Here is a 17148-nt window from a genome sequence, read left to right as displayed (position 1 = left end):
CTCGGCCTCGTCCCCGGCGCCCCCTGCGGCGCGACGCGATGGTCTGTCCCGGGCGGGGCGCGCCCTCCCCCTCCTCTCGCGTCGGTTCCGCCTGCAGGTTTCTGCCGCCGCCGCTCCTCTTCGTCGCTCGCGTTCGTCTCCGCTCCGGGCCCTCGGGCGATTTCTCTCTACCTTAAAGTCGGTGAGCGGCGGCGGCGGCCGCGCCGATCGCGAAGGGGTGGGGCGTGGGGGATCGCTCCGTGCCCCCAAGCGGGCGGCGGCCGAACGCCACGGGGCCGGCGGGTCGCGAGGCGGGACGGGACCGCCGTACGGCGGGGGGAGGAGGAGCGGAGCGGCGGGGCACGTCGGGAGCGGCGGCGGGGGGAGTCCGGGCGGCGCTGAGGTGCGATGTGCTGTGATGTGCTGTGCTCCCGCGCAGGGCGTCTTTTATGAATCAAAAGCAGCAGAAGCCGACGCTATCGGGGCAGCGCTTCAAGACCAGAAAGAGAGGTAAGGGGCCGCGGCCTGGCGCCGCACTGCCTCCTGCGCGAGAGCGCCGCGAGCGTGGCGCCGGGTGCCGCGAGCGCCGTGTGGGGGAGGGAAGTGGCGAGCGGGGCCGTGGTGGTTGCCGTGACCTTGGCTGGAGGAAAGGGGCCCGTGGGCCGCGCCGCGTGTTTTTGGCCTGAAGCGGCCGCGCGGTGCTCCAAGGTCGCGGGCGGCTCCGGCGCGGCCTGCTGCGGGGCGTGCTTAGAGAGCGGCTTCTGAACGGGACGGTGTGGGCCGCTGGGAGCCGCGCTGCCCTGCAGTGCCGTACGGGGATCCGGTTCGAAACAAAGCGGCGAACCGGCCGAGGGCTGCGCGGTGCCCGTATCTTGTCGGGGACGCTGCAGGAAGAGCTAATGGCTGGGGAAACGTGAGAAGCGATGTGGGATGTGGTTATTGGATGTTGAAGAGCTGGCGGGGCGCTCTGTGATTCACATCTGGGGGAACCGTTAGGGCACGGCCTGAAGCAGTGATTGAGCACCTGATGAAGTGGTGTAGCTGGCCCTGGGAGCACAGGTGGAAGTAATGTGGACCCTGGGTCCAGCCCTCCCTAACACCATGTAAGGGCTGACAGTCACAAGGGAAGGATCTCTTCTCGGACATCACTGGCTTCAGAGTGCTCAGGGAGCCCTGATCCTCGGAAAGGGATCAGCAATTCCTTCTTTATTACCAGATTGTGATAACTGCCTTTCTTGAGCAATCTGAAACTGGTTTAAGGCAGCTGTATCTGCTGCCTTCTATCCTTACTCCATCAAACACCCACTGGTGTCCTCGTGGTGTTCTGGGTCACGCTGAGGACAGTGAGGGTGTGGTACCCACAGAAGACGTAATGGGGGGCACAGAAGTACCTGGTTGCACGTGGAACTGACTTTGTGTCCTTTAACCATTGTTTGGCTTCCAAGCGATCCTGCAGTAACAATGAGTTTCATAGATCTGTACTGGAAAATAACTGCTTCGCCATTTTCAGATCTCCACCCTGCTGTTAGGGCTGTTTTGTAACTTGCACTAGATGTAAGGACACTGACATGCCCCTTAGAAAATCACTTATTCAGGTGTTAACAGTGCTACCTCAGCTGTTGGTGCTTTAGTAAAGGCTTACAGGAGAGCACTTATATTATTTGAAGGCTTTTCTTCCCGTGGCTTGCATAATCTGAGGACAAACTGAATTGAATAGAGGTGAAGACCTCTTCGTGTAAGGCTGCCTATTATTTACGTGAATGCTGTGTGTTGTGCAAGTTGCTCCAAAAGTAGTGCCTCCTGTGTATTTCCATGTAAGCTACAGCAGATACAAAGAGCACAATAACACTATTTGATGGAGAACGTTCTCAGCTACAAAATGCTATTTTCCAACACAGCTACCACCATTAGTTATGCTTTTTTTTTTTTTTGCCAGCAGTGAACAAGAACCTGCGTGTTGCACTCATAAAAACCTGCACCAGTGGAGGTGACTACTGTCCCTACTGCTGAAATGCAGCACATTCCACCTCTCTGTTCTCTCATCCACTGTTTGGTCTCCTTGAATGTTCAGCAAGTACTGATGAATGTCAGTGGGTGCCATTATTTCCACATGGAGGAATTCAGTGGCACGTCTTTGCTTCATCCACACTTCCATGTGAGACACCGTTTTGTCAGACTGCCCCACTGCTGCCATCTGTCGCATGGCAGCAGTACGTGATGGGATACTGGTGGGGAGGTTCAGCCTCTACTGCTGTACCACCAACATATCCACATCTGGTGTTGTGAGACAACGTAATAAAATAGGAGGCATTACTTTCAGATCAGCTCTTATAACTGAGTGAAAAGGCCATGATCAAATTATTTATCTCAAATGTAAAAATGTGTTCTGCCTTAAAACAATAGAAACGAGTTAATTATTTAACGTGTATTAAAGACCACGAGGTTAGCTCAGATTTCTGTGTTTCCCCCAGGCACTCAAAAGGCGGTAGCTTTCTGTTTACCTCCAGCTGAAGAGGAGGTGGTCTAAATTTGGCCAGGGGCCAAGCCTGCGTGTGTTAACAGGATGCAGTGTCTCAGTCAAAGTATTTCATCTGAAACAGTGAGAGTCCCGAAGGACTGAAATGGAACTTGAGTAGCAGGGTCAAACGTAAGAAGTTGTAGGGTATGCGTTAGGAATTACCTTCTGGTGTGTGGCTAAGCCTTTGTTTTGGGGGAAGAGGTGGTGATCATGTGTGAGCAGGGGTGTAAGAATCAAACTCGGAAATCAAATAGGTTTTCTTAGGTTCAGATCTCCATAAATGACTGCTCTGCTTAGTGAAAGGACTGAGAAAATCATTGAAAGGTAAATAAGGTATGTTTTAGCTTGAGTGTACAGATGACAACACCAAAATTTGTTATTATGGCCATTGAAATTTGTTCTAGGCTACACTGTTATGTCACTATTTGTGCTAGTGGCCCCGGTTGTCTTGGGAGGCTGGAATGTTCACAGTTCTGTTTCACTTCAGAACTGTCAGTGTGTAGATTTCCTTTTGTTTTTCTAAGACAAAAAGAGAAAAAAAAACTTTTCACATGTTTGGAGACCAAATAAATGAGTGTGACAACTTTACTTCAACAAACACTTGTCTTTGCAGATGAAAAAGAGAGGTTTGACCCTACCCAGTTCCAGGACTGCATTATTCAAGGTTTAACTGAAACTGGCACTGACTTGGAGGCGGTAGCAAAGTTTCTTGATGCTTCTGGTGCAAAACTTGACTATCGCCGCTATGCAGAAACACTTTTTGACATCCTGGTGGCTGGTGGGATGCTGGGTAAGTACTCTGACGGAGCTGCTGTCTGATTTCATTTACTTGACCTTTGACAGAGACTTGCTGTTTTCTGTCACTATGCAAACTCTCTCAGGAAACATGCTGGTGTGTAGAATAGGGTTTGTTATCTGCAGCAAACTACGAGTGTCCCAGGCCTAAATTGGCCTGTATACTCTGTATACCACACCATGCTTTTGCTTGAGATAGTTTGCCTTCTTGAAAGCGTAGGCTATACAAATTTAGATTAAGGAGAGGCATACTGGATTTTGAATTTTTTTTTTAAACCAACAGTAGAATTTTGTGTAATGAAGTGCATTTCTGCTAATGGGAAACAAATGCTTGGTTCATACTCGTTGTCTGTGGTCACAGAGCCAATGGAGTTGCCCTGGAGGATTCTGACTTGATCCTGTGTCTTGTGCACCCTTCCCTGTTGTTCTGCAAAGTAACATTGTTTGCAGAAGAAACTGCTGTGCCTTGGAAGTGCTGTTTTGTTTGTGGCTAGCAGCAGTGAGGGCATGGTGGACTCCTAGTTTTTGTGTGGGAGCGAGAGATGAGGCTGTTGCCAAGTCACCAGAAAACACGTGAACTGAGCAAGTGAAATGTGATGACTGAAGGTATTGTGAACTCATACTTGTGTGTGAAGTGCAAAGAATGGAAGGGATGTTGACCAACCAGGCAAGATGTAGATGAAGATAAATGAAGTTGAAAAGTGTTAAGAAAGATGCAGTTCTAGATTTAGACTGTATGTTTGACTGCTGTTCAGTGAGAAGGGATTCAAGTGGCAGGGAACTGTTTAAAATAGAGGGTGTGAAAAGGGCGCTCTGTTGTCTATCTAGACAGATACAGTCCATCTCAGATTGTGACATTGGTTGCTCTGTGTATTGTGGTGGGGATAAAGACTTCACTGAGAAAGTGAAGTAATGAGAAAATGAAGTAAGTGGCAGTAATAGAAGACTTTCTGTAATATGACAGAATACAAATAACCTAAATGCAGAGGGGAGGAAGAGGGAATATCAGATTCTGAGCTCCAGCCTGACTGCGTAGCAGTCCTGCAGTGGGGCGGCTGGTTTAGGAGGGCACCTCTGCTGCATGTGCGGAGCTCTGCCACTGATATTGGAGAACTGTCAGGTGACTTGCTCAAAGAAATGCCAAAAACAAGGCTTTCAGAATGGTGCAATGTAACAAAGCGTGCTTGCTTATCTGAAGGCTGTGTGTTGGAACAGTGTTATGTAGGCTGAAGTTACTGTGCAATGTTTGTTTTGGCAAAAGCCTCTCTTGCTGGTGTTACAAGAGCTGGTTGTGTGAGAGAGTAGGTTTGTCTGCCACATGGAGCTTCACGGCTTGGAAATCTTAATGTACAAATTGGGGGAGATTGCGTTCAAGTCTTAAGACCATGGTGTGCTATGTTAGGAAATGTTTTTTCTCAGAATGAGACTGAAGGAAAAAATGAATTACTGCATTAGTGGTGATAGGAGGGACCTGTGTTGAGCTTGCTCTGTATAACAAGCAGAAGCAGCTGAATAGATTAGTTTTGGTCTTTAATCAGACACAGACAAAATAAGAACATGCCACCTCTTAAAATTCTTAAGGCTAGTGCTTATTTTCATCGTGAAGTTTTGTTACTGCAAAACAAAAGGAGCTCCCTTCCATGTAGGATGGTATAGAATTTGATCACAGGTTGTTCTGACGCTGAAGTTGGCGACTGGAATTCAGTTATGAATCAGACTGAGTCCCAGTCAAATGTCTGTATTAAACTGAATACGTATGTTGAAGAAGAATCTTCCAATTTTTTATTATTTTTTTTTTTTTCAGTCTAAAAAGCTGAAATGAGCTTCACAGGCTCAAGTTTTCAGCTCATCTCAAAGGCATTGAATTGTGAATATGCATTTCTAAGTGTTTAATCTCCTGTGGTGACTTGTTTGGTTATTTAAGACTGATGTAGAAAGCAGCATGATTGCAGAGGATAGTAAGAAGTTGTTATGATTAGGCAGCTTCAGTGTTTTCCTTTAAGAGAAGAAGAGCATGTATAATTATATTAACTTGCTTGGACATGAACAAGATGTGTTGTCGGTCATTTTAGATGTAGGGAGTTGGAATATTTAGGTGTTCCTATCTAAGTTACCGATCTAAAGTTTAGTGCATCTACAGCAGCAGAGCACATAGAAATGCAGGGTGTCTCTAGTGATGTGGTTCTTCTCTTTACCATGAAAAGACAACGTATTTTTCATGTTATGAGTATTTGATTCTCACTGAGGAGTCACAGCACTAATACTGAAACCCTTCCTTAGCCCCAGGTGGTACCCTGGCAGATGACATGACACGCACAGATGTCTGTGTATTTGCAGCACAGGAAGACCTAGAAACCATGCAAGCATTTGCTCAGGTGAGTCCTGAAATGAATATAATTTTACTTAAACCATTCTGTAGTCAAAAATGAAATGTTTGTGTATGTCAACGGTTTACGGGCTGGTTGGGCCCAGTTCCGTGACGAGTGGGATGGAGGGATCTGCGGATCCGCGGCTCCGGAAAAAAAAACAGGGGACCCCAAAATAATTGAAAACAACGGCACCGATCTGAGGAGAAACAAACTAATTTACTAAGTATATTATTGGAATGCAAGATAACACAGTATAATACAGTATAATCAGAATTGAAGCTAATAAATCAAATATAATGAGAGAGAGAATGTCCGAAAGGTGGATAGGCCTCACCACAACGCTGAGGTGAGATGCGCAGTGCAGTTGAGCAGCAGGGAGACCGGAGCAGCGCCCACGAAAAAGAGCCCATCAGGTGACCTTGCCAGGAATTAAACCTCCTCTCCCTGACTGCAAGGTCCCCTGGGGAATGTAGTTCTCCTTCTCTTCTGGGCGGGTACCCAGGACTTGAGTATTGGCAGTTAAAGTCCCAGTGCCCCACGTGATGTTATGATGTGGAATACCGAAAGCCAAAAATCACAAAACCATGACATTCCACCTCTTATTCTACATCACTACATCATGCTTAATATATATACAAACAAACAGTAATTACCAAACATTAAACACATGCACAATGCACACACAAACATATATATATAGAGGTTTGCCCTTTCCAGAAGCTGGAAGAACCCAAACTGCCTTTCCTAAGATGTTCTTTACATGTACAACGGGGTCTTTATCTCCCTCTACGGCATGTAGGGAACTGGATTGGTTAGGACCATCACGATTGATAGATCCTCTGGTATTGACTAACCAGGTGGCTTCTGCCAAATGCTTCTCCCAGTGCTTAAATGTTCTGCCACCCAGTGCTTTTAGCATCGTTTTTAACAATCCATTGTATCGTTCAATTTTACCAGAGGCTGGTGCATGATAGGGAATATGGTAAATCCACTCAATGCCATGATCTTTGGCCCAAGTATTTACTAGAGAATTTTTGAACTGAGTCCCCTCAATTCTTTCTGGGGTGCCATGTCGCCACAGGCCTTGTTTCTCGAGACCCAGTATGGTGTTTCGGGCGGTAGCATGGGGTACTGCATATGTTTCAAGCCAGCCAGTGGTTGCCTCCACCATAGTAAGCACATAATGCTTACCATTGTGAGATCGTGGCAAGGTGATTTAATCAACCTGCCATGCCTCCCCATGTTTGTACTTTTGCCATCGCCCTTCCTCCCAGAGAGGTTTCATCCTCTTGGCTTGTTTGATGATGGCACATGTTTCACAGTTATGAATAATCTGTGCAATGGCATCCATAGTTAAGTCCACCCCTCGGTCTCTAGCCCATTTGTATGTTTCTTCTCTCCCTTGATGACCTGAGGTCTCGTGGGCCCACCGAGCTAGAAATAATTCACCCTTGTTCTGCCAGTCCAGGTCTACTTGAGCCACTTCAATTCTGGCAGCTTGGTCTATGTGATGGTTATTTTGCTGTTCTTCAGTAGCCCGACTCTTGGGCACATGAGCATCTACATGGTGCACCTTTACAACCATATTCTTTATTCAGGCAGAAACATCTTCCACAGTTCAGCAGCCCAAATAGGTTTACCCCTTCTTTGCCAGTTATTTTGCTCCCACTGCTGTAACCACCCCCATAAAGCGTTTGCTACCATCCATGAGTCAGTGTAAAGATAGAGCATTGGCCACCTCTCCCGTTCAGCAACATCTAAGGCCAGTTGGACAGCCTTTACCTCTGCAAATTGGCTTGATTCTCCTTTCCTTTCAGTGGCCTCTGCAACTTGTGTAGGGCTCCACACAGCAGATTTCCATCTGCGATGCTTTCCCACAATACGGCACGATCCATCTCTCTTTGGGTTTGGAGACTCTGTTTCTCAAGTAGGAGACTCTCTCTCTGGACCTGGAGTTCTCCCTCTCTGCTCGGAGTCTCTCCTGGAAACTCTCCTTTTCAGCCTGGAGACTCTCTTTGGGATTGCAGGGAGTCTCTCTCGATTTGGAGAGCATCTCTCTCGGACTTGAGGATATCCCTCTCAGATTGGAGGTCTTTTCTCTCAACCAGGAGACTCTCACTCAGCCTGGAGATTCTCCCTCTCAGACACTCTCTCTCAATTTCACAAACTCTCTCCCTTTTTGGGATACTATTGAATAAGGCCCAATAAGCATTAGCCAGGCCCCAGATCATTTGTGCCTCCTTAGATCTGCCTATAATGTCTCAAATAAATGTTTAAACTCTCAGGGTCTTTCAGGTGTTCAGGAGTAAAGTTCTGTGACACCGAAGATGTCCATCTCTCTAAAGTCTCTCCCAAGCCTCTCCACACTCCCTGCCATTCAGTATTCTCTGGTTTTGGGGAAGGCTTCCTCAAAATACAAAAATACAAAAACTGACTGAAATGATGAACAGTAAATTCAGGGAGATTAACAACGCGATCAGGTGAGCGTTCAAAAACTGCATCAAGGATAAAAAGGAGAGACTGGGAACCTGTTTAAAAATCCCAAGTTCTGTGAAATTAGCAGCTCCCTCTGCAAACAGGTTTAAAAGAGAAAGCAGAATCATTTTTTTTCTCTCTTTACGGAGCAAGATAGCAGTGCTCAAAGTTTACAAATATCCCAGAACACTGGCAGTCCGCCTAGACTTTCAAGATCAAGTTTTCAGTGAGCACCGGTGAAAAAGATAAACTTTCCCAACAAAGCTCTCCGAGAGCAGAGAGATTCTAAAAAGCTAAAAAACAACACCTTGCCTGCATTCTCCACCAAGAATGTCAGTGGTTTACAGGCTGGTTGGGCCCGGTTCCATGATGAGCGGGGCGGAGGGATCTGCGGATCCGCGGCTCCGGAAAAAAAACAAACGGGGGACCCAAAATAATTGAAAACAGCAGCAACAATCTGAGGAGAAACAAACTAATTTACTAAGTATATTATCGGAATGCAAGATAACACACTATAATACAATATAATTACAATTGAAGCTAATAAATATAATGAGAGAGAGAATGTCCAAAAGGTGGATAGGCCTCACCACAACGCTGAGGTGAGATGCGCAGTGCAGTTGAGCAGCAGGGAGACCATGCAGCGCCCACGACGAAAGGCAGGCAAAAAAGAGTGCATCAGGTGACCTTGCCAGGAGTTAAACCTCCTCTCCCTGACTGCAAGGTCCCCTGGGGAATGTAGTTCTTTCTCTTCTGGGCGGGTACCCAGGTCTTGAGCATTGGCAGTTAAAGTCCCAGTGCCCCACATGATGTTATGATGTGGAATACCGAAAACCAAAAATGACAAAGCCATGACAGTGTAGTTGAAACTTCAGGTTAAAAGAAAGCATATGACTTGAAGAAGCCTCCTGGGAACCTGTTGGCTTTGGGCACTGTGGAATGGTACTCTTCTAAGCTGGAAGTGCTCTAAAGGAATTCAGACCAACTGTACTGAACTTGATTCCTAATTCAAATTCAATGATAATTCAAAGCATTTCAGACACACTGTCTCTTTTCAGGTTTTTAACAAGCTCATCAGGCGTTACAAGTACCTGGAGAAAGGCTTTGAAGATGAAGTCAAAAAGGTATGAAGATTTATTTTGGCAGAGATATAGGCTTTCATATCCTGCTAATTAGTCATGATATGGAAGAGTTATATAATTGATTATTATAGTAGAACAGAATCTTGTTAATTGAAGAACAAGCTTGTAGGACTTGGAGAAGACTGACAGTGCCCTAGCAGTGCTGCTGGTTGAGTAATAAAAGTATGCATGGATGTCACAACTCTTCTTCCGCTTGCAGTTGCTGCTGTTCCTGAAAGGGTTCTCAGAGTCTGAGAGGAACAAACTGGCCATGTTGACGGGTATTCTGCTAGCCAATGGAACACTTAATGCATCAATTCTCAACAGTCTTTATAATGAGAACTTGGTAAAAGAAGGTAAGTGTTGCTGGCTCTTCTGTAAGAGGAACGATGATGTGAACAGAATGCAAAGCTATGCTGTCAGTAGAAGGAAACCATGGTGACAGTGTGCCCCTTAGCAAAGGTAAACGTGTTGGATGACGTCCTTGAAAGGTCTGTAGAAACTTGTCGTTTAGGAAACTTGTGCATAGGGCTTCTCTGCACAGTGCTGGGGGCTGTAGTCACTAGAGTTGCCCCACAAGTGACTGCTGTGTTCTGGAAAAGGACCTCTTGGAGCAGAAGGTGCTTCGGAGCACCTAGCTGGGAGGTAGTGTCGATCTGCCTGAGGGTAGGGAGGCCCTTCAGAGGGATTTAGACAGACTGGATCACTGGGCTGAGGTGAATGGGATGAGGTTCAACAGGGCCAAGTGCTGGCTCCTGCACTTTGGGCACAACCCCATGCAGCGTTATAGGCTTGGGGATGAGTGGCTGGGTGAGTGTAAAGAGAAGGACCTGGGGGTGTTGGTTGGTGCTCGGCTGAACATGAGCCAACAGTGTGCCCAGGTGGCCAAGAGAGCCAATGATATCCTGGCCTGCATTAGAAATAGCAGGATGTCCAGCAGGAGCAGGGAGGTGATCATCCCCCTGTACTCAGCTCTGGTGAGGCCGCACCTCAAGTACTGTGTTCAGTTTTGGGCCCCTCACTACAGGAAAGATGTTGAGGTCCTGGAGCGTGTCCAGAAAAGGGCAATGGAACTGGTGAGGGGTCTGGAGCACAAGTCTTATGAGGAGCGGCTGAGGGAGCTGGGATTGTTCAGTCTGGAGAAGAGGAGGCTCAGGGGAGACCTCATTGCACTCTACAACCTCCTGAAGGGAGGTTGTGGTGAAGAGGGATTTGGCCTCTTCTCCCAGGCAACGAGCAGGGCACAGGGAAATGGCCACAAGTTGTATCAGAGGAGGTTTAGATTAGACATAAGAACTATTTCTCTCAGAGAGTGGTCAGGCACTGGAATGGCTGCCCAGGGAGGTGGTGGAGTCGCCGTCCCTGGCAGTGTTCAAGAGGTGCCTGGACAACGTGCTGTGTAATATGGTGTAGTGCTGGTGGTGGCAATGGTGATGAGGAGACGGACTAGACGATCTTATAAGTAGTTTCCAACCTTGTGATTCTGTGATTCTATGATTGGGCTCCTTCTTAAATTACAGAAGTGAGAGTTGGGCTTAGTGCAGAGAAGCTCTTACGATGCTGAGCTGTGAGAGGAGTCCAACAGGTCAGCAGCAACCAAAAGTATTGCAGGCTGACTGGGCCGCTTCTGAGCACAGCTGTCACTTGGGGCAGGGGGTGGCAATTTATGTGTCTCTTACTGGGTTCCCTTTGTTTTGAACTCAGTAATATACTGTTTCTGTTTCCCAGGTGTTTCTGCAGCTTTTGCGGTCAAGCTTTTCAAATCATGGATAAATGAGAAGGACATTAATGCAGTAGCTGTCAGTCTTCGTAAAGTAAACATGGATAACAGGCTAATGGTGAGCCTCACTGCTGCTACTGATTCACTTCTGAAGGCAGCTTGAAAATAGCTCTTACCAGCAAAGTACTTGACACTTTTCTCTTTTGAAAGAGTTGTTGTATACTTTGTTTTCAGGAACTCTTCCCAGCCAACAAACAAAGCGTAGAACACTTCTCCAAGTACTTCACTGAAGCAGGACTGAAAGAACTTTCCGAGTATGTTCGGAACCAGCAAACTATAGGAGCTCGAAAAGAACTGCAGAAAGAACTTCAGGAGCAGATGTCACGGGGAGATCCATTTAAGGATGTAAGTATTTGTCTGTGTCACGGAGTTGACTAGATCAATCTATGTCCGTGGCAGGGGCAACAGGCCTCTGCCCTCCCCTCCCCCTCCCCCCCCACCCCAGTCCCACAAAAATGGGAAGGAAGGAAGGGAGGAAAAGAACAGCAGCAACAATCTATGGAGGAAAACTTATTTTACTGTAATACCGGAATACAAGATAACACAATATAATACAATTTAATTGAAATTGAGATTAATAAATCAGACAAGATGAGAGAGAGAGTTCCCGGGACCGAATCAAACCTGAAAAGCTTGGGGCGGCTAGGAAAGCACCTCCAGCACCCACTGCAAGGCAGCAAGAGAGCGCCCCCCCCACCCGGCAGGGCCAGATCCTGTGACTGCTGAATGTACAGGGATAGGTACCTGGGATTGGGGCAGTGACACTTTAATGCCCCGTACACTACATGATGTTTTGATGTGCAATACTGAAACCCAAAAAACAAAGAACATAGAACCATGACATTCCACCCCTTATTCTACATCACTACATCATGCTTAAAATATATATATATATATATATACAAACAAACAAAAAATGATTGAAATGCATTACACACACATGGCTATATACATATACATAGAATTAGTAACTGCACTCCCCGGCATCAAGTTTCCTTGTGGTACACATTGAGCATACCCATTCTTCTGCATCACCCACCAAGTGGATCCTGGTCCCTGGGCAAAAACAGTACCACGGAGAGGTTTGCCCTTTCCAGAAGCTGGAAGAACCCAAACTGCCTTTCCTAAGATGTTCTTTACATGTACAACGGGGTCTTTATCTCCCTCTACGGCATGTAGGGAACTGGATTGGTTAGGACCATCACGATTGATAGATCCTCTGGTATTGACTAACCAGGTGGCTTCTGCCAAATGCTTCTCCCAGTGCTTAAATGTTCTGCCACCCAGTGCTTTTAGCATCGTTTTTAACAATCCATTGTATCGTTCAATTTTACCAGAGGCTGGTGCATGATAGGGAATATGGTAAATCCACTCAATGCCATGATCTTTGGCCCAAGTATTTACTAGAGAATTTTTGAACTGAGTCCCCTCAATTCTTTCTGGGGTGCCATGTCGCCACAGGCCTTGTTTCTCGAGACCCAGTATGGTGTTTCGGGCGGTAGCATGGGGTACTGCATATGTTTCAAGCCAGCCAGTGGTTGCCTCCACCATAGTAAGCACATAATGCTTACCATTGTGAGATCGTGGCAAGGTGATTTAATCAACCTGCCATGCCTCCCCATGTTTGTACTTTTGCCATCGCCCTTCCTCCCAGAGAGGTTTCATCCTCTTGGCTTGTTTGATGATGGCACATGTTTCACAGTTATGAATAACCTGTGCAATGGCATCCATAGTTAAGTCCATCCCTCGGTCTCTAGCCCATTTGTATGTTTCTTCTCTCCCTTGATGACCTGAGGTCTCGTGGGCCCACCGAGCTAGAAATAATTCACCCTTGTATCTGTCACACGCTGACATTAGTGTAGCGGCATATTCGTCCGGTGCTGTTGTCACGAGTTTCTGCCATACCTCAGGCTTTGTCCTCACTTTTTCAGGGTCGTGGTCTTGGTGTGGGTGGTTAGGAACTAAGTTAGGGACGTACAACATTTCCACCACGCCTATTTCCTTCAAATACTGGATACCCTTTTCAACTGTATCCCATTTTTTCATCACAATCTTCAAGCCGTTTTTGAAGGGATACTTTTCCTTCACGGCTATTAACATTCGTTCCCAGAGTTTGGCAGCCTCATCCGAGCATCAGCTATTTCCTCTATCAATACCTGGATCTCTGGCAATGGCCCCTAGTTGGCGAGCTTCATTACCATCTAGAGACAAGCTATGGGCCCCACTGTCCCAACAGCGAATCAACCAGGAAACAAGAGTTTCATTCGGGCGCCATGTGAACTCCTTTCTTGAACCTTGGATTTCAGTCATCTTTAGAGGCCAGCGAGTAGTAATAGAGACTTCCTCTTCATCACTCTCTTCTGCATCTTAGTTTTCCCCTTTGCCTTTTGCGATGGTGGTGGTTCTGAGGAGGGCCCCTCGCCTGGATCTTCCTCCACCACCTCCTCCTCCTCTTCTTCTCTTTTTCGTTCAAGACACGAAGACACTCGTTTCCATTTCTTGCCCTCCACAGGAGCAACTGGTATTGTTACTGGTGTCTCCTGTAATTGACTAGATTTGATTTGGAGATTTTCCCCTTTGGCTTGAACCTCAGCTTGGAAACTCTCTCTCTCCAGAATGGTATTTATAGGGCACGGTAAGCACAAGCCAAACCCCAAATAAGTTGTACCTCCTTAGATTTATGCAAGCTGCATCATCCCTGAGTCAAATACTGGCTTAGTTTCTCAGGATCCCACAGGTGTTCAAGAGTAAAATCCCATACACTGCGGGTCCCCATGCTTCTAAGACCTTTCCTAAACCTCTCCATATTCCCTGCCAGTCATCATTCTCTGGTTTTGGAGGAGACTCCTTCCCCTTATTACGAATGCATTGGAATGCATTCAGGAAAATTAATGACATGCACACCACCTTGAGTATTAATTCAGGATTCGAAAATGTTTGACAAACCTTTTTGGTTTGAAGAAGAAGAAAACCCAGAGACTGGTCTGAACATTGTGTGGTTTGTAAAATTAGCTATTCCATTTGGGATGTAGTTGTTTGTGAAATTAGCCATTCCTTCTGGGATGTAAACGTCAAAATTCAAATCATACCACATTGCATATAGGTAAAATATAGGTGTCTCCATCAGTGCCATTAGGTAGTTATGTATGATTGCAATTCCACAACAAGTATTTATGAGATGGATTATTGGCCAGTGGATTGTGAGTAATACCATTGCTTTTAGTCCTTTACACAGCACCCCCATGATAACGAGTGAGCTCATTGCTGGTGCCTGCTAAAACGGGGTTAATGAATTGAAGCTAACAAGAGGAGGGAAAAAAAAAAAGAAAAAAAGGCACTACCCAGACTAAGTAGTGCTCAAAGTTTACAAATATCCCAGAACTCTGGCAGCACGCCTAATCTTTCAAGGTCAGGTTTTCCAGCACAGAAACCTGAACTACTGATAAGGCTTCTTAACAAAGCTCTCTAAGAGCAGAGAGAAAAAGAGATTCGTTCTAAAAGCTAAAAAGCAGCGAGCCCGCATTCTCCACCAAAATCTGTCACGGAGTTGACTAGATCAATCTATGTCCGTGACAGGGGCAACAGGCCTCTGCCTTCCCCCCCCACCCCAGTCCCACAAAAATGGGAAGGAAGGAAGGGAGGAAAAGAACAGCAGCAACAACCTATGGAGGAAAACTTATTTTACTGTAATACCGGAATACAAGATAACACAATATATACAATTTAATTGAAATTGAGATTAATAAATCAGACAAGATGAGAGAGAGAGTTCCCGGGACCGAGTCAAACCTGAAAAGCTTGGGGCGGCTAGGAAAGCACCTCCAGCACCCACTGCAAGGCAGCAAGAGAGCGCCCCCCCCCCCACCCGGCAGGGCCAGATCCTGTGACTGCTGAATGTACAGGGATAGGTACCTGGGATTGGGGCAGTGACACTTTAATGCCCCGTACACTACATGATGTTTTGATGTGCAATACTGGAACCCAAAAAACAAAGAACATAGAACCATGACAGTCTGTGGGCAAGGTGTGTATGCAGCTGTTCATTTTTCTTTTTCCTCTGTGGGAATGTAGCTCAAATTATCTGAAATGCAATAGTATTTAATGCTAATCTGGAGAGGATACACGTCCAATTGCTGAGCTCAGGCACCTAGTTCCCACTAGCAATTGCAGTAAGTACCAGCTTTACCAGTTTTAGCTTTGTGGTCTTTCCTTAATGCTCTGAGCCTTGGCGGTACTTAAGGCTTCTAAGGTGTCTTTAGAATAGAAGTTTCAGTTTAGGTTTTTGTCATATGTGACCTATGTGATGATTGTTTTTATTCTCTCTGACAGATAATCTTGTATGTAAAGGAGGAGATGAAGAAAAACAACATCTCAGAGCAGACTGTCATAGCCATAATCTGGTCAAGTGTGATGAGCACTGTGGAGTGGAACAAAAAGGAGGAGCTGGTAGCAGAGCAAGCCATTAAGCACTTGAAGGTATGTAACCAAGTTGAGGCTTTTGCATCTCCTGGGGTAGGGCTTGGGCTTCCTTTTGTCTCCAGCTCTCTTTTCAAGTGAATTGGAACCTATAAGTACCATAATGCAGAGACAACATTAGATGGGGAGCTCTTCCCCTTGCAACTTTAGTATTGATTGCTGTTCCAGTTGTTGAGGTAAAAGCAGTACAGTTTTGGCAGAAACGCTCCCACAGATGTGTAGAAATTGCTTCCCTGATATGTGGGTTATAAATTTCTAAGCTGTGGCTGATAGAAACTGTGCGAAGCCAGCGTAGATGGGTGGTAAATGTTAAGAAATGTTGTGTCTGCGTGTCAACTTGTTTTTCCTTATTACAGCAATACAGCCCTCTACTTGCTGCCTTTACTACCCAAGGTCAGTCAGAGCTGACTCTTCTGTTGAAGATTCAGGAGTATTGTTATGACAACATTCACTTCATGAAGGCCTTCCAGAAAATAGTGGTGCTCTTCTATAAAGGTAAATCTCTGTGGGCTTGATTTCATTTTCTGTTTAAGCCTGGATTGCAGAATGGTTTGGTCCTGGTAAGGCCTTCAGGGGAGCTCAATGCTTTTCCATAACTGAATAATTTTCTACCCTCAGTTTGCAAACTTAGAATTCTAAAATACAAGTGGAGGTACTACAGTCTTTGGCACATGGATAAGTACTCTGGACAAGGAAGGATGCTTCTTGTCTCCTGCAGCAAAGCAATAAGACTTTCAGGCACTTAACTACAGTCTTTTCCTAAGTTCTTGGTCTGAACAGGCAGAGATTGAGACCACCAAGGTGACAAGGTGCTCTAGGGCTTCTGCTAAATGGCTGTTTAAAAGGTATTAAAGACATGCTTGTGGGCCTGTAGAAATACCATAGGAACATAAGGAAAATTGATGATGTGAAGATTATATTGTATTTGTGAACGGTAACAATTGGTAACAGCTGGTGTGGTGTCCTGACATTTGTTCTTAGTGGTTGACTGACTCAGAGTACATGAACTCAAATAGCTGTGAAATACTCAAGGCTGTGTTACCACTAGCAGTAGAAGTGCAGCTTGTGGAGGCAACGCTCAGAAAACCCACAGTCACCAACCTGAAAAGTGTGGTTCTCTTTTCCACACTTATGTCCAGCCATCCCCAAGGAACAACCAACAAATATGTGTTGAAATTTCTAGGCGAGGAAGCCAAGCCTGCTAGGCAGGGTTCCTTGCTGACTGCTATTTGGTGTTTTGCCCTGTTGACGTCACTCTTGTACACCTTACAGCTGAAGTTCTGAGCGAAGAACCCATCCTGAAGTGGTATAAAGATGCACATCTTGCAAAAGGAAAGAGTGTCTTCCTGGAGCAAATGAAGAAGTTTGTTGAATGGCTCAAGAATGCTGAAGAAGGTAAGCAAAAGCTTAGCTCACAAGTTCCTTTTCACTTTGAGATGCCCGATGCTTTTTTTTGTCAGCTGGAGGCACTAATGGATTTTCTGAGACCGGGATTGCCCCCAGTCCTGGCTGGAAAAGCAATCCCTGCGGTTTGGGGCTGCTGGGCGGGGGCTACCGGGGGGCTGGCCTCATGGCAGCAGCTGATCAGGGTTCTCTCTTGCAGAGTCAGAGTCTGAAGCGGAGGAGGGTGACTGA

General features: G+C 46.1%; 1 protein-coding gene across 1 annotated transcript; it reads left to right on the top strand.

Annotated features, from left to right (window-relative positions):
• Positions 1 to 428: 428 nt before the first annotated feature.
• BZW1 (basic leucine zipper and W2 domains 1) lies at positions 429 to 17148 on the top strand (the record flags this gene model as incomplete). The annotated part of the gene is made up of 11 exons (XM_079538821.1): positions 429 to 489; positions 3111 to 3287; positions 5573 to 5667; positions 9195 to 9260; positions 9478 to 9613; positions 10986 to 11095; positions 11212 to 11382; positions 15367 to 15513; positions 15870 to 16008; positions 16786 to 16908; positions 17117 to 17148. 11 exons carry the CDS (start codon positions 429 to 431, stop codon positions 17146 to 17148), a joined length of 1257 nt encoding a protein of 418 aa, XP_079394947.1.

Source organism: Tetrao urogallus (genome assembly GCF_951394365.1).
Source record: "Tetrao urogallus genome assembly, chromosome: 8".
Taxonomy (NCBI): Eukaryota; Metazoa; Chordata; class Aves; order Galliformes; family Phasianidae; genus Tetrao; species Tetrao urogallus.
The sequence above is the reverse complement of the archived record's forward strand: the minus strand, read 5'-3'. Positions and strand labels throughout refer to the sequence as shown.